Source organism: Phalangium opilio, unplaced genomic scaffold (assembly GCF_054372755.1).
Source record: "Phalangium opilio isolate 3A_F unplaced genomic scaffold, DU_Popi_V2 ptg000011l_1, whole genome shotgun sequence".
Taxonomy (NCBI): Eukaryota; Metazoa; Arthropoda; class Arachnida; order Opiliones; family Phalangiidae; genus Phalangium; species Phalangium opilio.
The window spans coordinates 9,419,583-9,440,820 of record NW_028324147.1 but is presented as its reverse complement, the minus strand read 5'-3'; the positions used below and the strand labels follow the sequence as shown (position 1 = coordinate 9,440,820).

At 43.2% G+C, this 21,238-nt stretch overlaps 1 protein-coding gene across 3 annotated transcripts in view; it reads right to left on the bottom strand.

Moving 5' to 3' along the window:
• Gug (arginine-glutamic acid dipeptide repeats grunge) overlaps positions 1–21,238 on the bottom strand; it is a 52,119-nt gene that overhangs the window by 2,457 nt on the left and 28,424 nt on the right. Inside the window, exons 5-16 of one of the 3 annotated variants that reach the window (XM_089860584.1) lie at positions 17,088–17,193; positions 16,924–17,020; positions 16,469–16,853; positions 16,303–16,401; positions 16,016–16,241; positions 15,429–15,521; positions 11,598–11,956; positions 8,213–10,632; positions 7,395–7,539; positions 7,042–7,113; positions 2,771–3,069; positions 1,002–1,662 (exon numbers count right to left, since the gene is read on the bottom strand). In XM_089860584.1, coding sequence (XP_089716710.1) covers positions 1,002–1,662; positions 2,771–3,069; positions 7,042–7,113; positions 7,395–7,539; positions 8,213–10,632; positions 11,598–11,956; positions 15,429–15,521; positions 16,016–16,241; positions 16,303–16,401; positions 16,469–16,853; positions 16,924–17,020; positions 17,088–17,193 — 4,962 coding nt within the window. The remainder of the gene's footprint in view (positions 1–1,001; positions 1,663–2,770; positions 3,070–7,041; positions 7,114–7,394; positions 7,540–8,212; positions 10,633–11,597; positions 11,957–15,428; positions 15,522–16,015; positions 16,242–16,302; positions 16,402–16,468; positions 16,854–16,923; positions 17,021–17,087; positions 17,194–21,238) is intronic. The other 2 variants (XM_089860586.1, XM_089860585.1) reach the window with 2 other exon arrangements.

Here is a 21,238-nt window from a genome sequence, read left to right as displayed (position 1 = left end):
ACATGTAGTTGGCGAGAGTATTACATGGGAAACACGGTTAGTGAACAATCCCTAGCGTTAGTTAATCCATGTAGAGCCTGTGTTAACAGACGCGGACATCAAAGTTTCGCCAATAACTATTTAGTTTTCAAGTGACTGATGGACTTGCAAACTCGCGACTTAAAGTAGTTCAGACATTTATGCTCCTTGGTTTAACCATAACCCACTCGATCACGCGCATCACGACGCAAGCTGCTCGCGCTATAGCTAAATTACCGAGATTTGTTTTAAACGTATCTAGTTTTATGTGCTCTTCTTTTGCTTCGATAACCTTACTTAAATCCATATTATACCTTCAAATACCTTTTAAAACATTACCAGCTACTCTGTCCTGACTACAAACACAAATCGAGGAAGTTCTAGCATACACAATAGCAGACGACGGTAACCGCGAATTAACACAAGACCTATTTTAAGGGAGTGATCAGGCCCAGTATAGCTACGCCAAAAAAACGGTCAACTACGGCGAAACTCTGATGATGACTCGCGAGTCGACTTTTGGCCTGCATTTTCATACTTTTTGTCTCATCCACTTTTGATTTTATTAATTCCCGACAATAGTGAATGAAGACTCGTAATTCAAATCGATGTTGGCTGTACCGTCGAAACAATAAATACTTGAAATATTTTTCGCACCCTATGCCCACACACGAGTCTGAGAATTCAATTAAGACAACAGTTACAAAAATTGGTGGGAGAAAACGATCGAATACTTTGGTAGAAACGTCTTTAACGATTGGCGAATGTTATTTCACCACGATGGAGCTAATAAACGTGGCGAAATAAACAACAACGAGTCGTCGCTTTCGAATTTTGACATTGGTGCCAAAAATATTCCCAAGCGAGACTGAGTTTACGGTACAGAAACAACATTCCGTAAACTCGGTATCGACGCGTAGAAGGGAAATATTCGAATTTTTTTTTTTTAATCGGAAATAGGCGGGTTCTCTTACGACGCGTACCTGGTGAGCCAGTTGGTCGTCGAAGGACGGTCTCATTAGTGCGGGCTGCGGATGAAGCAACTCTCCGCGAGATAAGAGGGGGGGTCTGGGCGCCGGGTACGCCGTCGGAGGCAGCAACGGGTGGGGCCCCGCGGGTTCTTGATTGGCCGCAGCGGGGGCGGGCGGGATGCCCATGGCCGCGGCGGCCGTCACGGCATCGTGCGGATGCAAATGCAGATGCGTGTGAGCGTGGGCGTGTGTGTGGGCATGGGTGTGAGCGTGGGTGTGCAGTTCCGGAGTAATGCCTGCCATTTGCAATCGAAGAAGGGGATCCGTATTCAGGGCCAGGCGCTCCGAGTGAAGCCGTTCAGCCGCCAACCGGTCCATGGGTGACGGAACACCGCTAGGTCCTTCGGGTCCCGCCATAGAAGTTGGGATTCCAAGCCTCTCCAGTCTCTCACGTTCCGCCGGTGTGTACAACGCGAAGTGGCTAGGGGGTCCCGCGGCTGCTCCCTGTTGCACGCTCGCCACGTATCTGCGCTGAAGCTCCAACCAATGAGGGTCGAAACCAACGGGTCCAGCGATAGATCCCGGCGGCAAACGAGATTTTAATTCCAATTCCGCTTTTAGTTTATCGTGGAGATCCCTCTCTCGTTTCTCTCGTTCTAACTCGATTTCCAACCTGCGGATATTTAAAACAAGTCATTATTTTTAATTTAAAAGTACCATAATTATTTTTATAAGATTCCTATTTAGTTAATAAAGGTTAATAAACAAAGATTGGTTACGGTAACTCTGCAGGCAGTACGTAGCTACAAGTCTCTGTTCCAGTAGGTTTCTTCGAAGATATTTTATATGGCATAAGTAGCGACTTACTGCCTGCCAAGACGGTTCCTTATTAAACAAATTACTAAAGCTTAGGTGTAATTTCTTTAAACTAGTTTCAAAAATCCACGGCAGATCTTATTATAATTATTAAAAGGGATGTGTGTGTACCCGAAACATATTTTTTTGGACCCGAACAGGTACCAGAGTCCCAATTTTAAGCCTTTGCCAATACAAAATCCCCACGGGTCCAATTCATGACGTTACCGCGCTTGTTTCAATACTTCTGTCTTTCATAATTAAATAATTTAATTAGTAACAAGTTAATTAATATTGTTTAATGAATTACACTATGGGATTGTAACCTTCCATAATAGTTTAGGAACCTCCTGAGTTTCTACTCCAGGGGTGTAAGGAGGATTAACACCCGGTGTTACCTTTGACCTCTCCCTTACTATAAAAGGGTCGGCTGCTTATCATTATAAGTCAGTTCACTCTCCAGTCTCCAGTCTCCTCCACTACTAAGATAAGTAGATCGCTCGAGCGTTGGGCTTTGACCCTTATATTGGACTTCATTCGTTATTAGTAATTATGTTTAAACTTTAAGTTCTTTAATTTGTAACAAATACAAGTCGGTATTTAGTAATTTATTTAGTTTAATAAAAGTATGATTGAAGCTAAGTAACGGGAGTTGTTTAATCTTAGTATTAGCCAAGGCTTTTATGGCCACGTGGGGCGAGTTTAGAAATCTCGCAAGCGTGGTTACACAATATTTAAAACGAAGTTTAATGGGACTAAGTTTAATTGGACTGTAAGGAAAAACAAAGACCCGAAAGCTAATTTTGGGGATTTTGCACGACCCGAGGACCCGAAGGGTAATTGAAAATTGGACCCGATACCCGCGGGTAAAATGTTCTATTACCAGACACACAAAAATCTGGACCTGCACAGCCCTGATTATTTACCTTTCACGAGCACTTGGTCCGTACATTCCAGCTGAAATCTGGTAATGCAGCATGGGATCAATGGCGTGCGGCGACATGCCCAAGGGTATTCCGCCACTCATGCTGGGAAGCGGACCCGCCACCGTTGTCCTTGGGTATCCAGGCGAAAACGTAGCGTGAGGTCTGGCGTATTCGCTCAACTGTCGCAGAGCGGGAGTATCTTGGTAACAACGCCCCGTTTGTCTGTCGTAGAGGCTGTGTCCACTTGAACCCGCTTTAAGATCCATACCAATTCCACCTTTTTCCACCATATTCATTTTCTGCGATACAAAATTTACATCGAAGAACATTATGACATTAAATAGGTAATTAACACTGGCTACAGTTAATACACCACTTCGACGTAAAAAAACTGCTTCTCGTAGCAAACTTTGGTACTAACTATCGCGATGATCCTCCGCTATTTGTCGCTAAGTGAAATTCCTAAAATGTACATAGTAGTAAACCAGTCTGGGAAATAAGGATATTTTTTAAACTAGTCCTTGGGACCAGTGACCCCCCTAGTGTCCTAAATAATAAACTGGTCTCCGGAGTGGTCCCAGCCTTTGTTCTCCCATAGATTTCCAATTAATAAACCGGTCCCGAGGACCAGTAACCCCCTAGTGTCCAAAATAAATAAACTGGTCTCCGGTGTGGTCCCAGCCTTTGTTCTCCTATAGATTTGCAATTAATAAACTAGTCCTTGGGACCAGTGACACCCCCTAGTGTCCTAAATAATAAACTGGTCTCCGGAGTGGTCCCAGCCTTTGTTCTCCAATAGATTTGCAATTAATAAACTGGTCCCGAGGACCAGTAACCCCCTAGTGTCCTAAATAATAAACTGGTCTCCGGAGTGATCCCAACCTTTGTTCTCCTATAGATTTGCAATTAATAAACTAGTCCTTGGGACCAGTAACCCCCTAGTGTCCTAAATAATAAACTGGTCTCCGGAGTGATCCCAACCTTTGTTCTCCTATAGATTTGCAATTAATAAACTAGTCCTTGGGACCAGTAACCCCCTAGTGTCCTAAATAATAAACTGGTCTCCGGAGTGGTCCCAGCCTTTGTTCTCCTATAGATTTGCAATTAATAAACTAGTCCTTGGGACCAGTAACCCCCTAGTGTCCTAAATAATAAACTGGTCTCCGGAGTGGTCCCAGCCTTTGTTCTCCAATAGATTTGCAATTAATAAACTGGTCCCGAGGACCAGTAACCCCCTAGTGTCCTAAATAATAAACTGGTCTCCGGAGTGGTCCCAGCCTTTGTTCTCCAATAGATTTGCAATTAATAAACTGGTCCCGAGGACCAGTAACCCCCTAGTGTCCTAAATAATAAACTGGTCTCCGGAGTGGTCCCAACCTTTGTTCTCCAATAGATTTGCAATTAATAAACTGGTCCCGAGGACCAGTAACCCCCTAGTGTCCTAAATAATAAACTGGTCTCCGGAGTGGTCCCAACCTTTGTTCTCCTATAGATTTGCATTTAATAAACTAGTCCTTGGGACCAGTGACCCCCTAGTGTCCTAAATAATAAACTGGTCTCCGGAGTGGTCCCAGCCTTTGTTCTCCCATAGATTTGCAATTAATAAACTAGTCCTTGGGACCAGTAACCCCCTAGTGTCCTAAATAATAAACTGGTCTCCGGAGTGGTCCCAGCCTTTGTTCTCCTATAGATTTGCAATTAATAAACTAGTCCTTGGGACCAGTAACCCCCTAGTGTCCTAAATAATAAACTGGTCTCCGGAGTGGTCCCAGCCTTTGTTCTCCAATAGATTTGCAATTAATAAACTGGTCCCGAGGACCAGTAACCCCCTAGTGTCCTAAATAATAAACTGGTCTCCGGAGTGGTCCCAACCTTTGTTCTCCTATAGATTTGCAATTAATAAACTGGTCCCGAGGACCAGTAACCCCCTAGTGTCCTAAATAATAAACTGGTCTCCGGAGTGGTCCCAACCTTTGTTCTCCAATAGATTTGCAATTAATAAACTGGTCCCGAGGACCAGTAACCCCCTAGTGTCCTAAATAATAAACTGGTCTCCGGAGTGGTCCCAACCTTTGTTCTCCTATAGATTTGCAATTAATAAACTGGTCCCGAGGACCAGTAACCCCCTAGTGTCCTAAATAATAAACTGGTCTCCGGAGTGGTCCCAACCTTTGTTCTCCTATAGATTTGCATTTAATAAACTAGTCCTTGGGACCAGTGACCCCCTAGTGTCCTAAATAATAAACTGGTCTCCGGAGTGGTCCCAGCCTTTGTTCTCCCATAGATTTGCAATTAATAAACTAGTCCTTGGGACCAGTAACCCCCTAGTGTCCTAAATAATAAACTGGTCTCCGGAGTGGTCCCAGCCTTTGTTCTCCTATAGATTTGCAATTAATAAACTAGTCCTTGGGACCAGTAACCCCCTAGTGTCCTAAATAATAAACTGGTCTCCGGAGTGGTCCCAGCCTTTGTTCTCCAATAGATTTGCAATTAATAAACTGGTCCCGAGGACCAGTAACCCCCTAGTGTCCTAAATAATAAACTGGTCTCCGGAGTGGTCCCAACCTTTGTTCTCCTATAGATTTGCAATTAATAAACTGGTCCCGAGGACCAGTAACCCCCTAGTGTCCTAAATAATAAACTGGTCTCCGGAGTGGTCCCAACCTTTGTTCTCCAATAGATTTGCAATTAATAAACTGGTCCCGAGGACCAGTAACCCCCTAGTGTCCTAAATAATAAACTGGTCTCCGGAGTGGTCCCAACCTTTGTTCTCCTATAGATTTGCAATTAATAAACTGGTCCCGAGGACCAGTAACCCCCTAGTGTCCTAAATAATAAACTGGTCTCCGGAGTGGTCCCAACCTTTGTTCTCCAATAGATTTGCAATTAATAAACTGGTCCCGAGGACCAGTAACCCCCTAGTGTCCTAAATAATAAACTGGTCTCCGGAGTGGTCCCAACCTTTGTTCTCCTATAGATTTGCATTTAATAAACTAGTCCTTGGGACCAGTGACCCCCTAGTGTCCTAAATAATAAACTGGTCTCCGGAGTGGTCCCAGCCTTTGTTCTCCCATAGATTTCCAATTAATAAACTGGTCCCGAGGACCAGTAACCCCCACAATTTGAATTAAAAAAACTAGTCCAAGCAATTAATAAACTGGTTTTGGACCAGAGGAAGTGTGATCATATTTCCCAGACTGCGATAGTACCCAGGTCACTACGAGATTAGGCTTTGCTCGTCGAAGTTCTCGTTATGGGTGGGACAATTATACGCTAATAGAGTTTTTCACTGAGATTGGCGGTTGCTGAAGACCTGTCCCTAACTAACTCCGTGTCAGAACTCCCAAGAAACTATTCTAGTTGGAAAATTTGCAGTAATCTTCCATCGATTCTAAACTGTTACGTAACAGTCACTTTTAAATAAGATATGAATATCTGATCACAATTAACCAATCTTTTAACGGAAAACTTGCAAGCAATTTCCTCCGCACCAATCGTCCTTTTGGGTCAAAAATGGCATTCTGAGCACTTATATCGCAACAAACACAATGAAAAACGCTAAAAGACTCATTTTATAACGTTTAAGTTGGGTAGTTATAGAGTAACTTTAAAGGGAGGGTGAAGTAGAAAATCAAGTGATTTTTTTACCGATTCTTCTACTAATTATAAGACCAGTCTGCATATAGTGAAACATTCAGGAAATACAGTCTCCGAATGATTTTGAAATTCAAATTAGGTTCAGATTTTAGGGATAATTTTAAAGAAGGACTTCCGACCAATCACGTAACGCCCTGCCTTTTAATTAACAAAATTCTCGTGGCACGTTCCGTGTCTAATGTAATTTGTCACGAGATTTGATAAAATTAGGCGCGCGACGTGACAATCGTGGCGCGAGACATGGAACGTGCCACGAGAATTTTGTTAACAAAAAGGCAGGGCGTTACGCGATTAACGCGATTGGTCAAAGGTCCTTATTTAAAATTATCCATAATATCTGAACCTAATTTGAAATAATTTTAAAATCATTCGGAAACGGTATTTCCTGAATGTTTCACTATATGCAGACTGGTCTTATAATTAGTAGAAGAATCGATAAAAAAAATCACTTGATTTTCTACTTCACCCTCAATTTAATTTCCGAATATTGTATCTGAGTTTAAAGTTACTCACTCGACACTGAGACGAAACAAAAGAGTGAAATAGACAGATGGAGAGAGAGAGAAAGAGAGAGAGAGAGTGAGAGGCCCTTCTTTAAAAACTATTTTACTTGCCTGAGTGGCAAGTGATTTGTGGAAACTCGTCAAGCCTAGTTCTTCGTAAGCCAGCTCCTTCCACTTGTAATACTGAAAACCAACGTTCGCTCAAATATAGATAGATTTACAGCGAAGAAAAGTACGCGGCGGACTAACGAGGATTAGTACGAAGAAATGTAGGAGGAAACGAAGGAGAACGAGTAAATATAGGACTTAGGGAAGCCACTCAGGCAAGCTATAAGAATCGTAATAGTCCATCTTTGGTTTTGAACGATACACAACTACTGGGACGCTTAAATTTTTTGGGGAAAACGCAAATACACGATTTGATCGCTCCGTTACTGGTTATATAGAAAAAGTACTTCACTCACGGATTTATCATCTCGTTCTCGTTCAGCCGCTTTCCTGGCTCGTTCCTCACGTTTTCTTGATAGGTTTGAGTCAGGCACTGGTTTAAAAGTAAGGTCCGTTCTGGCGCAAGAATTAAATTCTCCTCTGTTCCAATGCCGTAAAAATCTGCGAACAGAGATTCAGTATTCAAGTTGTTAGCAAAGATTTAGAATAAAAATATCAAAATACTGAAAATTTCAAAAAAAGTGACTTTAGTGACTAATTTCAGAAAAAAAAGTGACTTTAGTGACCAATTTCAGAAAAAAAAAGTGACTTTAGTGACCAATTTCAGAAAAAAAAAGTGACTTTAGTGACCAATTTCAGAAAAAAAAAGTGACTTTAGTGACCAATTTCAGAAAAAAAAGTGACTTTAGTGACCAATTTCAGAAAAAAAAGTGACTTTAGTGACCAATTTCAGAAAAAAAAGTGACTTTAGTGACCAATTTCAGAAAAAAAAAGTGACTTTAGTGACCAATTTCAGAAAAAAAAGTGACTTTAGTGACCAATTTCAGAAAAAAAAGTGACTTTAGTGACTGAATTTAAAAAAGTGACTTTAGTGACTGAATTTAAAAAAGTGACTTTTAGTGACTGAATTTAAAAAAGTGACTTTTAGTGACTGAATTTAAAAAAGTGACTTTTAGTGACTGAATTTAAAAAAGTGACTTTTAGTGACTGAATTTAAAAAAGTGACTTTTAGTGACTGAATTTAAAAAAGTGACTTTTAGTGACAAAAGTGACTCAGTATCAGGCCTGGACTATTGACCATCGATAATCCATAAAGAATTATTCCATTACTTACATAGCAGACTGACTGCGATGGCATTCGACATCTTCGACCTTAGGTTCAGGACTGGGGCCGCGAACAGGCGCTTGCCTTTCGGGTGTCATTTCTTCTTCCTCTTCAGGGAGCGGAGGAGGCGCGCTCTCGTGATGACTAGAGCCTGACCGACCTTTATCCTTGCCATGATGGCCATGCGTCGGGTGAGAGAGATGGTGACTTTGGCCGTGATGCTGAGCCGCGAGAGAAGAGTGGTGACCTTGGCTAGCCGAATGCGAAGAACCGCCATGGTGGGCTAGTCCTCGAAGCTGACCCTGATGATGAGAATTTTGATTCCCTCCATGATGTGGCGATTGTTGACTGTGGCCCGCGCCGTGGTTGTGAATCTGCTGCGATGAAGCGTGCCCGTGATGTTGATGATGGGCTGGAGAGTGGCGCGAACTCGATTGCACGCCATGATTGGGTGCCGCGTGGAGGAGGTGATGAGGCGGCGCTTGATGCTGCTGCGAATGAGGACCATGATGTTGATTATGCGGCCCAGGGTGGTGGTGGGACGCCGGATGGTGGGGCTGCCCGTGATGCGATGAAGGAGGACCCATCGAACCGCCGTGTTGACTACTAACCACAGTTCCTGAGAGTGAGTTTAAGGATTGTTGCGGTACGGGAATGGGTGCGTGTGTGATAGGACCCATACTCAAGCTTACAACTGGAGTCGAATGCGCGGTCACGGTGCTCGTCGCGTTCGAGACCGCGGAAGCACTTGACGATATTAAAGTCATCTGGTTAAAAGAATTACCAGCCGATGAAGCGGAATTCTGCCCTTGAGGCGGAGGCGCCAGGGGGCTAGACCGGCTTGAGGAGTGTGGGTGGCCTGATCGCGAAAGTCCTGGCGGTGGCGGAGGAGGGTAGGCCAAATGAGGAGGCAAATGTAAGGCTCCCGGAGGGTACAGATGATGGGCCGGGAAATAAGGCGGATACGGGTAGGGAGGGTAACCCTGAGAGGCCGCTTGCATATGAAGAGCGTGAGGTCCATGGCCCATCATGGCCTGAGGAGTCACCATGGGTGGAGGTCCTAGAGCGCCGCCGTGCGGAGACAGAGATCGTAGGTTGATGACGGGTTTGACGTCAGGAGGGGAACCAATTGGCTGTCCAACACTCGAAACGGGACCAACTGTCGCTGTTGTGCTTACCAACGGAAAGGAGCGGACCGTCGGACTTGACGCGATCGCGGGACCAAAGAGCGAAATAGCGGGAGAACCGGAAGTTTCGATGCTCGGATGAGGAACCCCTTGAGATGGTGGCGCTAAAAGGGGCGGTGGCGGAATAGAAGAACGTGACATGTTAGGGACTTGGTATTGGTGAAGCTTGGGCGAGTGTGATGGGACACCGTCCACGGGTTCCATCTTGATCTTATCAGGATGAGGTCCTGGGAACTCAAGCCCTCGAGACGGGATCCCCGTGACGGAAGGCGGCGGCGTCACGGTGTACATCGTTGGAGGATGAGATCCGAGTGCTTGTTCATTAATACTATCGCTGTTGTCCAGCGGGCGCGATTGAAGGGGAGGAGGCGATTGAACAGGAGCCGCGGGAGGACTGTTAGGATATGAAGAAAGTCGTTTGGGTGACGAGAAGTGAGATGGCTCTTCTTCCTTAATGCGAATAGCTGGTGATGGTGGTGCGGGGGGAGAAGGCGACTTTCTGACACTCACGGATGAAGTCTCTATTTCGTTCGAGTTAGTTTCTATGGCTTGGGATAGTTTAGGAGGCGGCGTTTCCGAGGCAGGTGGCACATCTAAGGTCTCCAATTTAATAGTTTGTTGCGCAATGCCACCAGGGGAGAACATAGGCCCGTTATCCGGCAAAGGGGGCGGTAAAGGTTGGAGAAAAGCATCAGGTTCTACTAGTAGAGGGTTCTGTTGGGCTAAAGAGGGTGGTGGCGTGGAAATTCTAGTTATTAAAGTAGTTTGAACGGGTAATGAGGGAGGTAATCGCGACGCCGTTTCATCAGGCGCTACATTGTTCGGTGGCGAGTCGTCAGCCGTCAGAGCGGGAGCGGAAGGCGAAACGCGTCCATCAACCAAAACATCAGTCTTGAGATCAGGGGTTTCCGAGTTCAAGGCGTCTGCGGTGAGAGGAGGCGCGGGGGCCAAGGGGCTGCGTGGCGGTAAAGGACAAGGGGAGGGTGGCGAGCTGGAGGCGTCATTCTCGACCTCTCCCTCGACTCCCTCTTGTTCCTCGTTGTCACCCTCATTGCCATTCTCTTCGTTCGAGACGCTACTGCTCTCCGTAGTTGTCGATTCTGTAGGGCTAGTGGGACGCTCCCCCGGGTTCTTTTTCTTTTTGGGACTAGACCTTTCTCCGCCATCAGCTTCAGGTTCCGATGCACCTTTGTTATCTTCTCTTTGTCGCTTCTTCCCTTTCGCCGGACTCTCGGGAGATTTCTAGAAATTGAACAGCAAACAATAGTTGATGGTTAACGGGGTTCATACAACTTTTGGAAAACAAATTTCCCTGAGTTTTCCAGGTTTTTCCCGTATATGGAGTATTCCATGGAGCAAACGTTAACGAAGGAGGGGGGGGGGGCAAATATGGCTATTACATAATCAAAGGACATGCCCGTATCTCTAATATAACCAGCCTTCAAAGTATAGTGTAATGTTAATCCTATGGAGGGAATGTTCACGAACATTTTGCTCAATTACTCGGCCCCTGTTTGACGCAAATTTCCCTGATTTCCCTGAATTTTACTAAAAATTCGAAGTTTTCCCTGAGGTTTTTGTCAACTATTTATTTCCCTGAGGTTTTTGTCAACTATTTATTTCCCTGAGGTTTTTGTCAACTATTTATTTCCCTGAGGTTTTTGTCAACTATTTATTTCCCTGAGGTTTTTGTCAACTATTTATTTCCCTGAGGTTTTTGTCAACTATTTATTTCCCTGAGGTTTTTGTCAACTATTTATTTCCCTGAGGTTTTTGTCAACTATTTATTTCCCTGAGGTTTTTGTCAACTATTTATTTCCCTGAGGTTTTTGTCAACTATTTATTTCCCTGAGGTTTTTGTCAACTATTTATTTCCCTGAGGTTTTTGTCAACTATTTATTTCCCTGAGGTTTTTGTCAACTATTTATTTCCCTGAGGTTTTTGTCAACTATTTATTTCCCTGAGGTTTTTGTCAACTATTTATTTCCCTGAGGTTTTTGTCAACTATTTATTTCCCTGAGTTTTCCCTGAGGTTTTTGTCAACTATTTATTTCCCTGAGGTTTTTGTCAACTATTTATTTCCCTGAATTTTCCCTGAGGTTTTTGTCAACTATTTATTTCCCTGATTTTTCCAGGTTTTCCCTGTTTTCCAGGTTTGTATGAACCCTGGTTAATGTTTTCGTGAATTTGAAGTGGCGACTTATTACCTTTTTCTTTTCAGTCTTTTCAGAGCTACTGGTGCTGCAGGTACTGGCGGCACCGGGTGACTTGCGTCCGCTTTTGGAGGCGGCAATCAAGTCAACATCGGGGCTGCTTGTTCCACTAAGGTGGTTTTTGTTCCTATTGACCCGATGGTTTTGCGCCTCTTTGCTCCGCCTGGTTCGCATGATGTGTTTGCCGTTGACGGGTTGATTATTCTCCTCGTCCTTGACGGGTTTGAACATGAAGGGAGGTGGTTCTCTTGGCTCAGCCAGAGGGCGCAATTCGCCGTACTTCTTATAGAACAAACGACACTCTGTGCACAACAATGCGCGTTCCTTGCCCGCGTGGTGCCAGTCTTTCGAAGCTGCGATTACAATAATAATAATGATGATGACAAATGTCTAAAATTAACAGAAACCTAGGCGAAGAAAAAGTATTAAATTTCAACAGTTCCGCAATGAACTAGCCTAAGGGGGAATAGGCTGTTAACCGAGCCATTATTGCCACGCCATGATTATGTAAACATCCGCTGATCAAGTGAAATCACTATTCAGAGGCAATCAGCAATGTTATCAATCAAGGCTACGTACACCCCACGAATAAACTTCCAAGTATTAATCAATCGCCAACTAATTTCAAATCATGTTGTAAATTGCACTAAAAATATTTTTACTTTGTCTATAGCCCAATTTAATAACAATTCTTAGTGACTTGATTAAAACCAAAAACCAATATTAAGTCAGCGGACCGTCGAATTAATTTAAGGTTAAAGCCCCCCCCCCTCCGATCACTGACGACAGCCGATGTAAAAAGCGTCAAAGAGGAATTATTTGGTGGTTGTAGAGGGGGTTCCTCACATCTGCTTAATCTCTATTGTGATTGGTTTTTGCCTACACCAAGGCTGCCCAGCTCTGGCGTGTTACCCCAGTCCCCACTCCCGATAGTCCGAGACTCACACCGCGTTTGGTAGAACCATAGATAGTAGCAATAGCAAAGGCGCTGTTATTGGCCCAATTGTATCACGAAAATAGGAAAATGCCTTAACACTGTTTTCCCGAAAAGAAAGACTTTAATTTTGCGAAGGGTTGTGACGTTAATAACGAGTTTAAAAAGAAAAACAATTTAAGGAACCTGCCGACCTTAAATAAAATGGGGTGTGATCTGGTTGGCGTCATATTCCCGATACAGCAAGAAGTTATATCAGTATCTCAGAGAGAAGATATAAATTTGCCAGATTTCCAGCTTTATCTCCAGTCCTAACGTAGGTCCGCAGTCAATCCCCGTCTCTAAATTACAACCAGCATCTCATTGGTTCTTGAAAACTCACGTCAGGCTGACGTGAGTCAGCGCGACGACGCGAGTGAGGAAAATTTCCGACTGACGAGAGTGAAATAGCCCGGCGCCTCCTTTTACGTCCCCCCTTGTATTTTGAAAGGGGGACTGGGACTATGGCGCGCGAATACAAAGGCATCTTATATCTTCTCTCTGAGATACTGATATAACTTCTTGATACAGTAATCAATGTAGTTGCGCAACCAAATGCAGGATTCGTACGAAAGTTTTACATTGAAAATCCCTGACCAAATTTTCGCAATATCCCTGACCATTTTAAGGCCCACTTTTCACACCTGGCTCATATTTAGCATTGCTCAAAGCATGGTTTGACATACCAAACGAAATCCCTGACATATCCCTGACTTTTTAGGAAAAAGTTTTAAATCCCTGACGTATTCCCCTATTTTCCATATCCCTGACTTATTCCCCTATTTTCCATATCCCTGACTTATTCCCCTATTTTCCATATCCCTGACTTATTCCCCTATTTTCCATATCCCTGACTTATCCAGGTTATCCAGGTTCCGTACAAACCCTGAAATGTTTTTTATACCACACTTTTTATAGTGTTCAAAATTCTACCTATCAAATGAAAATAACAGTCTACCTAGCCATGATTTTTGATTGGTAAACTGCCCACTGATTATTTTGATTAAAGGAATAGCGACGTGATTTAAAAATGATCTCAAATCTAAATAAAACCTTACTTTTTTGAGAGTTTAAACTCTTCTGATTCCAAAAATATGCTTAATAAATATTTAAAAATGAGGGAAAACACAGAAAAAACACTTCGAAAACATGAAATTTGGGGGCAAAAGCAAATTTGCGGAGAAGATTTTTGGCGGGTTTTTCTCCTTGATACGTCACTCACGGCATCTCGCGGAAAAGCCAAGCGCGAGACTCCCGAGTATACCAATGGCGCGGGAATCTGAATAAAATAGGCTTAACGCGGCGCTGAGACACTAACAGGCGTCACGTGAGCGACATCTAGAGTGAAAGTTTCTCCTTACTACGTCATTAAGCGAAACAAAATTTTAACTAGGCCTTTTCCAAACACTAAACTTTGATTGCAATTTTACAAATTTCTACGAAACCAAATACAAAAGTAAACATATCATAATAAACTAGATTTTTCAAGGATTTTTTTTGCATTTTAAGTTTGTGGGTGACGAAAATTATGTCACTAACACTTTAACTCTGAATAAGACCCATAAACATTTAGTCAGGAGTGCAGCGCACTCCTGTAATTCAAGCTTATGGGCGACAAAGTTTAGAGGGGATACGACACATGTCTGATGTAAGCGACCCAACCCTATAGGTGCCGACTGCCCCGTGTCCACCGGAAGTGACTTGCCCCCAACACCAATTCTATCACCTCCCATATTAACCTCATTTGCCTTTCCTGATTGATTAATTAATTAATCAGGAAACTGAAAGCTGATCAATCATATACTTGCGCCGCGGCCCGCGGACCCTCCAAGTGACCCAATTGCGTAGAAACCATTAAAAAATCATTAGCATTATTGGTTGGGCACAGGGAATGAGCTACAAACACTCGAGGTTTCATAGTTTCGCGCTAACACACTTCATAAAATATTGAAAGCTTAATCGGAAAGAAAAAGCTTATCAAGTGAATCCGCACGCGAGTGAATTAAGTCGTAACTATTGCCAACAGAGGCATTATCTATATATATCTATATAAATCAAAGTCCTGACTGACAGACTGACTGATAATCAACGCCCAGCCCAAACCGCTTGCCCTAGAAGGCTGAAAATTTGCAGGAACGTTACTCATAAGTAGTAGGCGCGTACAAAGAAAGATTTTTCCAATCCGCCGCCATCTTAAAAAATGGCGCCCAGAAATGTAAAAATCTTCTCTATGCAACAAAGTACGCGCGTTTCAACCGATTTCGCAAATATTTAGTACACTGGTTTCCTTTAACCTATAGACGGGCTGAATGGTCTTTCGGGTTCGATTTGTTGCCATCTTTTTAAATGGCGGCCAAAAACTAAATAATCCTTCTTTATGGAATAATGTCCGCGTGAAAAGAAATAAAAAAATGCATCCCGACAGGCTGACGGGCAACGCCGAGTGCCTTCGCTCCTAGGGTGCTACAAAATATTAGTCGAATCAGTAAAATCTACCCTTTCTTTATATAAATTTGATGGAAGTCCGCGCGTTTCAACCGATTTCGGAACTATTTTGTACACGGGTTTCCTTTAACCTATAGACGGGCTGATTGGTCTTTTGGGTTCGATTTGTTGCCATCTTTTTAAATGGCGGCCAAAAACTTAAAAACCCTTCTTTATGGAATAATGTCCGCGTGAAAAGTAATAAAAAATGTCCCGACGGGCTGACGGGCAACGCCGAGTGCCCTCGCTCTTAGGGTGCTACAAAAATATTAGTCATCAGTAAAATCTACACATCCTTTATATCCCTTTGATAGTTCTTATTACACGCGAGCGACGCCGAGGGTAACAGCTAGTCTTATATATCTTACTGGTGGTGTAGCAATGGTGACAAGCGTAGCCGCTCAAATCGCGAGAATCTGAGTCATCGGAATCATCATCTTCACTGGCTGAACTCAAATCCACTGCAAAGACAAAATGAATAGATGCAATAATTGGTGAAACAGGGTTCATACAACTTTTGGAAAACAAATTTCCCTGAGATTTCCAGGCTTTTCCCCATATACTTCCCTGAATTTTCCAGGTTTTTCCCGTATATGGAGTATCCTATGGAGCAAATGTTAACGAAGGAGAGGGGGGGGGCAAATATGACTATTACATAATCAAAGGACATCCCCGTATATCTAATATAACCAGAGTTATTAGAATCCAAAGTTTAGTGTAATGTTAATCCTAAGGAGGGAATATTCACCAACATTTTGCTTAATTACTCGGCCCCTGTTTGACGCAAATTTCCCTGATTTCCCTGAATTTTACTAAAAATTCGAAATTTCCCTGAGTTTTCCCTGAGGTTTTTGCCAACTATTTATTTCCCTGATATTTCCAGGTTTTCCCTGTTTTCCAGGTTTGTATGAACCCTGTGAAAGATGAATTAAGATGTGGTAAGTTTTTAACGGACTGTAATCATTGGAAGCGGGTCGGTTGGGTCTTGGGCAAGTTCGTATTCTCCTGAGAACGCTCTGTCGTCTATGTCGTCTGTGTGGTCTGGAAGTGGCAGCGGCCGGCGTCTTCTTCCACAAATAGTAGAACTCGATCAAGTCAGCCGTCTCCTTGTGAGGTAGAAGTTCCTTGCGAATTTTAAAAAAGTTTTTCCCATATTGTCTTAGGCCTTTGACGAAGCGTTTCTGTAAGGGTAGCGCCAAGTTCCTTTATAATCCTATGGAATATTAATATTCAAAAACATACTTGCTCCTCTTCGGTCCATTTCTTGTCGATGCCCCTGGGAATGGGGTTTTTGACCAGAGCCTGGAGCGCTTTGCCCGTATCGTAGCCACTTTCGTGAAGCTGAATATAAGGAGGCGGATAGATAGATATAGTAGTATTAGTCGAGAGCGCTGACTCTAAGACGTACTAAGTCCATGGCGTTGATGGTGGTGTCGTCTCGAGAAGCGGCGACGCAGCCGTCTTCGGCCGAGCCTCCGTCACACATACCGGCGAATGCCGCCATACTGCGGGCGGCGCGCAAGTACATCATCAGGTCGCAGTCGGGAACGCCTGGCGTCCAACGCAGCTCTTCCAACATTTCGCGTCTTTCGGGCATGTCCCTGGGCGGAGCATCAGGCCGGCACTCTGGGAGCCGAGCTTGGTGGCTGGGTCCCACCCGGATCTCGCCCTGCGTACTCGCCAGCCTGCGCGTCTCCGGGTTATAGCCAAGAACGTAGAAAAAGGCGTCTTGCAAAGCCACAAACTCTTTCGCCGCGAAGATGTCCGAATAGTGGTACACTTTACACTTGCCCCTAATAACCCAGCCAGAAATGATTAAAACGCGGTTTCGTAACGAAAGTCTATCGTGCAAGTAAAATGTACCTGAGAGACGAAACTGGATAGGTGTCAGTCGCGTCCGAAATGAACAACTCCCGCGACTTCACCACTGGGTCCTTGATGATCAACTCTTTGCCAGATACTATCCAAGAAAATAAAATTAAAGCTCAAGGTGAATGACCGCTAAAGAAAATTACGCTTTTATTCACCGTTTTCAGTGTTCCGATCTTGTACCAAAAGCTGGTAAACACCTTCGGGTACTTCGGACAGCCGGTAATACCAGCGGACAATCGCGCTTAGCGTGTCCCTCTTACTCTAAAGATTAAAAAAACCCAAATGGTTTCAATTAGAAAGTTTATTTAGTACTTTTTAGGATAGCAAATTATGGTAACCAGTGTGTTTATAGAGCTATTTCAGAGGGGGTAATGGCTACGTCACCAATGCTATTTGCCCATAGAGAAACCCTCACAAAATGTCCGCCCTACACTCAAAGGTAGGCCCAATTTTCGTAGCAGACGAAATTTTTCCCCCACTGAAATAGCTCTAGATCATACAAAGAGTAATCGTAAAACAAAGAAAAACAAGAACTATTTAACTTGGAGGTTAAAGATGGATTCAAAATAGAGATGTGAAATTACCGTAATTTTTAAAAATGGTAATTTACCGAGAAATTACCGGTAAATTACTGATTAAAAATTTTAAATTACCCAAAAATTACCGCAATTTATGGTATTTTATGTTTTAACAGACATATTACCGCGGTAATTTTGTAATTTACCGGTAAATTAAGGTTACGGTAAGATATAAATCGGTAATTTACGCGGTATTTGGTAAATTACCGGTAATTTACGGACGGTAAATTACCATTCTAAAATTACGGTAAGAAATAAATCTGTAATTTACGCGGTATTTGGTAAATTACCGGTAATTTACGGACGGTAAATTACCGGTAATTTACGGACGGTAAATTACCGACTCGCATCTCTAATTCAAAATATGTTATTTTTGATTAAAGAGACTAGCATGGCATGATAGAGAAAATACAGCTGACGGGAAAGGGGTGGACAAAGATGGTTCTCTTTTTCTTAAGCTACTAAAAAAAGGAACCTTCCTTGTTGACCCACTTTCTCACCTAACTTTCAGCCACTCTTTAACACGGTGTCGCTTTACGAATGACAATGTTTTGAATATATGCTTAAGAAGTACTTAGAAAAACGCGCGTGTTGAATACTAGTTCTGACGGAGTTTGGTTTAGGCACACTTATTTTCTTCCAATTACTACATACTAGCCAACCCGTGTCGATTGATAAGGTGATTCTGAGCGCATCAAAAACATCTTTTATACATTTTCTACCGCCAATAAGAAATGATTTCACTATTTTAGATGTATTCTTGTAACTAACAATGTCAATTTTATTACTAATTCTAACACGGGTTAGCACTTAACGCTAGAAAAATAGTGATCAATTTGTTATTGGATTCACAGGGTTCATACAACTTTTGGAAAACAAATTTCCCTGAGATTTCCAGGTTCTTCCCGTATAGAGTGCTGTCAGAAGCGCCGGTGTGACGTCACCCATGTGGTTTTCCCATAAAGAAAAAACGGTAACTGTCATGGCCGCCCATTGCTAAAGGCAGACTCGTGACGTTTAACCTTGGATCTGACGTCACAACTGACAGCACTCTATATGGAGTATCCTATGGAGCAAATGTTAACGAAGGAGGGGGTAAAAATGACATCCCCGTATCTCTAATATAACCACAGTTATGAGCCTCCAAAGTATAGTGTAATGTTAATCCTACGTAGGGGTTGTTTATGAACATTTTGCTTAATGACTCGGCAGCTGTTTGACGCAAATTCCCATGAATTCCCTGAATTTTACTAAAAATTATGAATTTACCTGAGTTTTCCCCAACTATTTATTTCCCTGATTATTCCAGGTTTTCCCTGTTTTCCAGGTTTGTATGAACCCTGTTTCAGTGTATCGGCCGATTCCGGTGGGGGGGGGGAAGGAGTCGTCGCTAACGATTCTAAAACTTCTGCTTTTTTTTTTTTTTTTTTTTTTTTTTCCTTTAATAAAACTTCTGCTTGAATGTTGAGTTTGACTAAATTGTCCAAAAAGTCACTTTAAACAATGTAACAATCCATTTTGACTCGTATTTTAGCAAGCACAAAACTGTTCTCATTTTTTCCCTTATTCTAACTATAGTTCATGGAAGAAAACAAAGATGCGTCTACAATGCTAAACTAAATAGCCACTGAAATCGCCTTCGACAATAACGCACGCGATTGGCCCCTCCGTTTTCATCACAAAGATTTTCGAGGTCAAGAAGGCGTCACTGAAATACAAGTCCATTTTCTATCGCGGCTATGCTTGTGTGATTCAATTTGCAATTTCAAAGCTATTTAAAGAGCGCTGAGAGTGATGATAGGAGGGAAAAATATTGAGAGGATTGGTGGTCTCTCCCTCTTTATCTCGTGATATTATATTTATACTCCGTTAACGAATTACTTTTTGACCTAATGACTGTCTAGATTCGAGACTATTAGATCTTACCACTGACAACAAGAAACTACGTAATTTCACCCTGACTCCCAATTAATTTAACCCCGATAAACCTTTTTTTCCTAGCGAAATGGCCGCCACCCATATTCCCTCATTCTGATATAAGTAATAAGTGGTGACTACTGACTAGTCTGTGGTATCCTTGGTACGCCTTAACGCGTAAAAGTAATCGAAGGGAATTTACAACAGAAATGAAAAATTATTACTAGTAGTAAGGCTATTTGCAGAGCGTTTTAAAGATAATTTCTCAGCGCGGCTATCCGCTCGCTCGTTCGCGTAACTACGCGCCGATCGACGTTCGTTCCCCCGTCAATCGAGGCTTTACAACCCGAATTTCTAAGGTGAAACGAATAACAAAGGCGAGAAAATCATAAACGTCATCTAACCGAGGCTTAGCGGTTTTCTCTCTAATATAATACGAAGGTAACCGTGCCGCGACGAACGAAGAGAAGTGAAAAGCAGCATCAGAAATGCAAAGCAGTCTTAGCGGGCTTTAATCGAAGGCGCACCCGGGCAACGTCTAGGACGAAAAGCAATGCATCGCGGAGGGATTTTCACCTCCTCTTTGAGGAACGCGCTCCGAAAACATACACTCCCGCCACAGCCACAAAAAACGACGCGAAAAATCTCTAAAAAGTATTGACTCACCAATTAGTCCATTTCGATGAGTACACGTCCTAATTAGTCGCGTTTAATACTCGGAAAATGGCGAAAAAATCACCTTTCCTTCGAGAACCGCGAACTTCCGCTTAAAGACCGCCATTTTAGAACCTTAGCCGCGACGTCACTCAACGCGCATGCGCCAAAGGAGAGAGGAGAGAGCGCGCTCTTTCTCTCTCTGAAAGTGGAGGGAGACATTTTATCCCCCTCTCACTCTCCTGATAAAAGCTGGAAACACTCGTCGTCACTAGACAAAAAAATGGAGGCGAGCCGAAATAAATTAGCGGTTTTGGGCCGCCGAATCCTTTGGCAAAAAAAAAGGATAAAAATAGGACAGTGTAAAAAAACCATTAAAAGAAATTTGCGTCTCGGTAATGCACTCTAGAAATGAACTATGCACAATTTCGGAGAATAAAACCAAAATCAAATAAAACCAATAAACTGAAAAATCCTTAATAATAGCGCCAGGCGCTTTTTGCAAGGTGGCTACTGAGATCGAGAAACGCGTGCGTGACAAATAACGGGATGCGGGGTAGAGGCGGATGGGGACATTGTAGATAGGACAAAACAAAGTGATAGAAAACGGGTACCACGAGCTCGAGCCTCGAGGATAGAGAACGCGGGAAGTGAGACTGTGAGAGGCAACTAATGAAAGCAGCCTAGTACCGGGGATCAATCCCTTCTCAGTGGTCCAGCTACGTTAATCGATTGCGCATCCCCCTCCTCCTCTACCACTGCGGGATTGGGAGGAGGAAAATTGGAGAAGCTGAGCGCTCCTTTCTTCCTCTCCATCGAAAGACGATTCTGGTTCTTGACTCTCTTGATCCGACTAATTTAACGCTATAGGCGTGCCGCCATAAAAAGCAACTTCCTGTAAAGGGCATTTCAAGGTGGAAGGAAGGGAATAGAGTAGTTTCGATTGCAGAATGATGAGGGCATGGAATGTCACAAGCGCGTGACGGACGTCAGTCAATAAGCGAAGCTGACCCTCCCTTTCAGGCCCGTTGTCGAATAAAATTTGAAACTTTCATTCAACCTATAGTCTCACATATCATAATTGAGCACTGTGTGAATGAAGCATCCATTCCATTTCGCTTTTTGACACCTGCGAGAACGCGCAGAGGTGGCAATGT